Source organism: Temnothorax curvispinosus, unplaced genomic scaffold, assembly GCF_003070985.1.
Source record: "Temnothorax curvispinosus isolate PA1 unplaced genomic scaffold, ASM307098v1 QBEX01014061.1, whole genome shotgun sequence".
Lineage (NCBI taxonomy): Eukaryota > Metazoa > Arthropoda > Insecta > Hymenoptera > Formicidae > Temnothorax > Temnothorax curvispinosus.
The window spans coordinates 2116-8894 of NW_020223841.1; the positions used below are offsets into that span (position 1 = coordinate 2116).

The following is a 6779-nucleotide window of genomic DNA, read 5'->3' on the forward strand; positions in this document are numbered from 1 at the left end:
AAATTTAGCGATTTATATTTTATATATTAATTAACTTGCAAGAAATTACGCGCGTTTTATAGAACTTAATTATCTCTTAAAACATTTACCTACAAATGTTTCAAAAAAGAATAAAATTTTTTAAAACCTTATAGGCTTCAGCTTAAAAAAAAAATAAACATATTGAATGTATATATTAAACATATTGAATGTATATATTAAACATATTGAATGTACTATATTAAACACAGTCGTGTTTATCGTTTAAAGATAAATTGCGCGGAATGAAGAAATACATTTTTGCGCCGCTATACGTCGCACATGTTGAATCGGAGATTTAACTCTAACTCAAATTTGTTATCATGTGCGATAACAAATTATTATCTGTTTTTACTTCAGTTGATGCAAAAACTTTAATATTAATTTAATATTTAAAATTTTAGTGAAAATGATTTATTATATCCCAAATATAATTATTCATGCATATATTAAATTTATATATTATAATATATATTGGATTTATATAAATAGATAAAGGATACAATTTTATGATATGTTTTATTAATTTATTAATACAAATTTATTTTGTATTAAAAGCGTACGTGATCCAATAATACTCCTACAGTCACACTTAATTAAATAAGTCCTGAATTAGATTCATCCCAGATTCGGTACGGCTTGAAACTTCATCTTTCTCGTTTGCGACACATATTCCAATTCCAATATGATCAACTCGTTCTCGCCTGTGCGAAGATACGGCGCTGGAACATACAGGGTTATTTGTGGGCCTGCCAATGGCCAGTACCTCCCGAGATTGTGACCGTTCACAAAGGCTACTCCTTTTCCCCAGCCATTGGTATCCAGAAACGTGTCTAACGGTTGCTCGGAGATCGTGAATCGTCCACGCAGAAATACCGGACCGTTGTACAGAGTGCCACTCTCAATGTGTATAGTTGTCATGTTCCGGAGAGAGGATACGTCGGAAAACGTGTACCCCGTCATATTCCAGGTGGTCAACTTAGTGCCGCTGAGAGTCACGTTCGATATCCCCTGAGATGCAAGAAAAAAAATAATCGCGGAATGTTCAACGCTAAAACGTCCACGCGTTTGTCCACGTTCGTTAAATTAGCGCAAATTGTTATATTTTGCACAAGTAATAAATAATTAATAAAAATTGTTACTACGGTTGTTCGCGTATTATATTCTATTTTAACACTTTTCCGATACCTTAAACTCGTGAATGTCATTGCCAAAATTCAAGCGACCTTGATTCTCCACCAGTAGACCCAAGTGGCGACCATAAGGGTTCTCCAGTGGTAGAGTAAATATTTTATCCATGCGACTCAGAGTGCCGCACAGTCGATCATCCACGTAAACCAGCGCCCTGTCCTTCGTCGTTGCTCGCAGGATGGCCGGGTCTGAGAAGGGAGACGGCAATTCCGTTTCGTAAAGAACAAATCCTTGATTCACCGAGAGAGCCTCGAAGGTTTTAGGCAGGTGTCCAGTCGTCCGGATCACCGCGAATGGAGACTGACTGTCGAGCAACTTCTGTACCGGTTCCAATAACACTGGACCATAATTGCCTTTCGGAGATACAGTTGGGAGAGACATATTTGGCAACGGCAAATACTGTAATTTCAAAGAGCACGTGAATCGACTTATAAAATAGATATTTGTTATGCGTTTTCCGGTAACTAATAAAAAGTAATTTTTTAAATGAAATTTGTAATAACAAACAAAGAATGTGATAGTGTATTATCACAAAGAAAATTACGTACGAGACCGATAACGTCCCTTATAGCAAAGTATTTATCTGTCGGATCTCCGGCTTCGGTCAAAGGAGCATCGTAATCGTACGAAGTCAATTGTGGACTGTACACGTTTACCCCACCATTAGCTCCTGTGATGGAATAATAATCGTTGAGTAAAGTACATTTGCTGATATAATTTCATCATATGCACCGATAAAATGTTATTTTTATCAGAATTTTATTTGCTGCAATTCATGAAATTAATAAAAAGTTTACTAACCAGAAGTGAAACCGAAGTTTGTACCTCCATAAAACATGTAAAAGTTAACGGAAGCACCTACAGCAAGCATTTCCCTCAACGTTTTTGTAACAGCTTTTGTTTTTACTCTCTGGAAGATATCTCCCCAATGCGTTAACCAACCTGGATAGAATTCAGAATTCACCAACGGGCCCTACGCATCAATTTTCAAATTTGATCAAACATTTTAATTTTAATTAATTAATTAGTGATTTCTTAAACAATATCGCTTACTCTTGGCTGATAAAGGCGCATAATCTGAAAGCTATTAGTCACATTGCTGGCCGTTCCAAAATCGACGGTGGCATATGCACCAGGTACGAATCCGCATCGAAGTAAAGACGCGGAGTTACCGTCGGTTGTATACAGAAGAGCCTTATTGCCGATTTTTCTGACAAAAACTTCTTTTAACATGTCCGTGTACTCCGTGTCGCAAGCATTGTAACTTCCGTATTCGTTTTCTATCTATTATTGTGATTGAATTTAGGGCAACAGTATTAAAATAATAGTAATAAAGTTGGTAATTGACACGTGAAGATAAACATATTAAAAAGCATATCTGTGATAATTTTTTTCAACTTCTTCAAATCTGCTTTAATAATTGTCAACTGTATTGTTGTTTATCGATTGTTATTGACTTGTTCTTGTCTTGTCATTGATGTTATCAGCTCAGAGTGATATAACATCAATGACAAGGTAACATCATAAAGCGATAATGTCTGAAGCGATATTAATTGTTACTTATCTTGATAACGCAATAAATATTTTAAGAGATAAACATAATATTACATAAGTTACATAATCATAACATTTCTTAATAATCTCGTAAATAGGTGTTACCTGAACCATAATTACTGGTCCCCCATTACCCCTTAAAAGTGGTTCTACTTTATCCAGCACTTGATTTAGATACAATGTAGCATATCTCACAAAATCTGTGGAAACAGATAAATTTTTAAGTAATAAAATTGGATTCTACAATTGGCTGTAGTAATATCATTTTATCAATATATTTTAATATATTTTGCATCATTAATATATCAATTTGAAATATGACAAATGGTAAAAGAGGAAGAATTAATTATTATGGAAAATAAAATGATTATTACAAAATAAATCAGTTTTACTTCGCCAGTCAAATAATAAACAACAATGGAAATAATAATCGACTCTATACTGGCCATTATAATCGCCAAGATGATACGACCACCATCACCACGATTTGGTTCGATTTATCGTCAAGACGTTCTTTTAAATAATATAAATTGATGTAATCTTTGATACTTGTATATAAGCATCTCATTTAAATAATTAAAAAAAAGATTCTTATCTCTTATCATAAAAGTAGCGAAATGTAATCGGTTGACATCTCAATTTTATATCGAGCAATTTGTGCGGAAATAAAATACATTTGATTTAACAAATATCATATATTATAAAACGGCATATATTATACCCGAAATCATAATAAAAGCAATAATATGTAAATTTTCTATTTCTTCACAAATTTATTGCCACATAAAAAAATCGCAAACGTTTTTCAAAGGCCGAAGAATGTTTTTATATAATAATCCAGTGAAACGAATTATAGCTTACCTGCATCTTTTGTGCGTAACTTTATATTCGGTACTTCACGAAGCAACCAATACGGTAAACCACCCTAAAGGTATGTCAGGATTATTAAGATAATAGAATATTTTTTGAATTTTACTATATATAATTAAAAAAAAAAGTAAAGAGACAAATTTTTAAGTTTTGCCTCAGATATGAAAGAACAGATGACAAAAGACAACTAGTTACGCCAGTAATTTTATACTAAGCAATTAATGTATATATTTATTTACCAAGTCTCTTTCCGCGCAAATATAAGGACCCGGTCGCAATAACACGAGCAAATCTTCTTCTTGTGCAATATTTAAGAAATTTACTAGATCTGCGTCGCCGGCCCAATTAAATTGACCTGGTTCTGGTTCGTGAAGACTCCATTCAACATAACTGTTTATCGCGAGAGAACAGAGACAAATTTAATTATTCGTTGATTATTTCGCGACATTATTTTAAATTTCATAAACAGTTAAAAGATCTATTACGTATTAATATCGATGTACTTAACATTCATGACACAACAATGTAAATACTATCTTGTATTATCATATAAATTACAAAACGTGTAAATTACAAAAATACGAGATTTAACTTACGTGGAGACAGCGTTAAGTCCCGCGGCTCGCATTTTCCTTAAACGATCTCTCCAGTATTGTCTAGGCGCTCGAAAATAATGAAAACTACCGGAAACATATCGGAAGGGTTTTCCATCCAATAAAAACTGATTGTTCTCGTAATCGACTTCGAAACCGTATCGCCATTCCGTATCCTGCAATCATTTGTTCTAAATTCTTGCTAACAATAAGTAGAATAATTTTATAAAAAGCGATGCAATTAATAGTTAATATTCTAGAATATCGCTAATCCAACCATTTTTACACAATATTTTACTATATTTGTATTATATACTTCAGAGACAATTTGGGCTTATTTTTATACATTTTTTATTTCACGATTCAATTAATGTCATGCACTTTTATAATTTATGTAGAATAAAATGTGGCATTCAAGTTACTGATGCAGTCCTTTGTGTCATAAATGTATATCATTTTCGTTATGTTTTTTCGAGCTGGCTTTAGCGGATTTGTAATTGAAAGGTCATCATCTGAGGTCGGTTATTGTACGGCCAGTTGATTATCAGTCTCTTTCTTCATCTTCTAACTTTGACCAGACGGTATCATTATCCCGACTCCGATAGGTTAATCGTAGAGATAAAGACGTTCTCACAGAAACATGTAAGTAACGCAACAGACATTCTGTAATATTTTTCTATCGCTTCTCGCAATGAGAACACGAATAAATACATAGATGTATGTACGTAATTTCATATGTAAATCTTCTTTTGTTTATCAAAATATACCATTTTGTGTATAATTTAAATACATTTTTAAACCTCATTAAAAAATTTAATCAAATAATCCTTTTAGTTAAAAAGGTCATGAAAAGATCATAAAGGTTTAGTACGCTTTAAATACAAATACACGTTCATTTATATGTCTATGTAAAAAATGAATTTAAATTCAAGTAACATTTCAGTTCCATTGAATCAGCGATGACTATATCTGTGATACGAGGTCGAGGACAATTGTCAATCGGTCAGAATCAATCTTTATCTTTATGACTTGCATTCAAATTTTATGATTTATATGCGAACGTACTTCATGTACGAATTGTGCATGAACCAATGTTGTATTTTATTTTATTAAATCAAATGTGGTATCCTATTCAATACATTATTTTTACTTTCTAAACGGTATCGACAATTTTAAGAATTCCGATTGACATTTTGTTCTTAATTTAAAAAAGTAACCTGGGATAAAAAAGCAACCTGCAAAATCCTATTTATCTTTCAAAAAAGTTAGAGAATTTCTCTATTTCAAAACTCTTTCTCTTTTTCTAAAACTGTTGCCACCGTTATTTCCGGTTAAGCAATCAGTATCAACTGACAGACTATATTTATCTGCTTTCTTGCTACAGTTTTATCCGCTTTTGGCACATCTGTACATTTATGTGCCGTATATTTATATACAAACAAATTTAGATGAAGTTATTTGATTATTATTTTAATTAGTTAATATCGTTGCCCCAATGTTTTTAATTTCAGGAAATTAAAATGTAATGCAAATAGATGTTTTTATTTGTTAATAAGACAATATGTGGAAACCTTCAATATATAAGAATTCTTTTAAACATTGATCTATACACGGAGAAAATTTTATAGTAAATATTACTATGGTGTCGCACTAGCTGCGGACCATCGAGGAACTTCAAGGTAAAATACTATAATTATTGTTTTAAAAACGATTAAATAACGTAATTTTTACCATAAACATAGTAATTTAACTTAAAATTCCTCGATGGTCCGCAGCTAGTGCGACACCATAGTAATATTTACTATAAAATTTTCTCCGTGTAGATTAATTAAAAATTTTAATTAAATAGAAAATGAAGGAAAATCTATTATATATTTCAGAGGAAACGAATAGTAGCGTACCGCAAAATTGTAGATTTGTATATATATATATGTATATATTGAACATATAAAATATAAAAAAATTATACAATAGATAGCATTCAACATACGTTACTCGGTAAGTTAACTGTCTTCGATATAGCGCTACCGAATGCCAAAGTTGTCACAAGCAGAGTCGTCAATGACCACATTTTTGAATAAATCTTTTTGTCGTAGGTACTTCAGTTGCACTCTTCTATGCGGCTGTTAATGCACTATCCACGCTCGCGCGTCACTGATGATTTGACGGATTTGACGGCGTGCCTAAGATACGTCAGACAATTGACGTTTAAAGTTTATCATCGGAGAGATACACGTTCTTCGGTCACACTATTACTCAAGTATCGGTTCGATATCGTGCAAGTATGCATGCGTATACTTTCGAATTCGAAAAACGTCACCAAAACATTGTACTGAATTTTTAAGCAACGCACTTATTTCACACACAAATTTCAACTGAAAGTTTCTTGTACGGTAATATCCTTAAGATATATACTTGGCGATTATTTTGCAATAAAGTAGAAACTTCCTGAGCAGCACAAATAAGTTGACCAGCGGTTGGCCGCTGTAGAATCTATAGTGGCCAACCTAACCGTTGGCGAACTTGTTTGTGCTGCTCGGGTTCTTTTGTATA

General features: G+C 32.6%; 1 protein-coding gene across 1 annotated transcript; it reads right to left on the reverse strand.

Moving 5' to 3' along the window:
- Positions 1 to 571: 571 nt before the first annotated feature.
- Positions 572 to 6695, reverse strand: LOC112464263 (beta-galactosidase-like). Its single transcript, XM_025031139.1, has 10 exons — positions 6217 to 6695; positions 4230 to 4402; positions 3873 to 4023; positions 3625 to 3688; positions 2869 to 2963; positions 2263 to 2493; positions 2011 to 2182; positions 1758 to 1879; positions 1207 to 1608; positions 572 to 1029 (listed from the first exon to the last, which is right to left on the reverse strand). The coding sequence occupies exons 1-10, from the start codon at positions 6295 to 6297 to the stop codon at positions 637 to 639; spliced, it is 1884 nt and encodes a 627-aa protein (XP_024886907.1). The 5' UTR covers positions 6298 to 6695; the 3' UTR covers positions 572 to 636.
- Between the last annotated feature and the right edge of the window lie 84 nt (positions 6696 to 6779).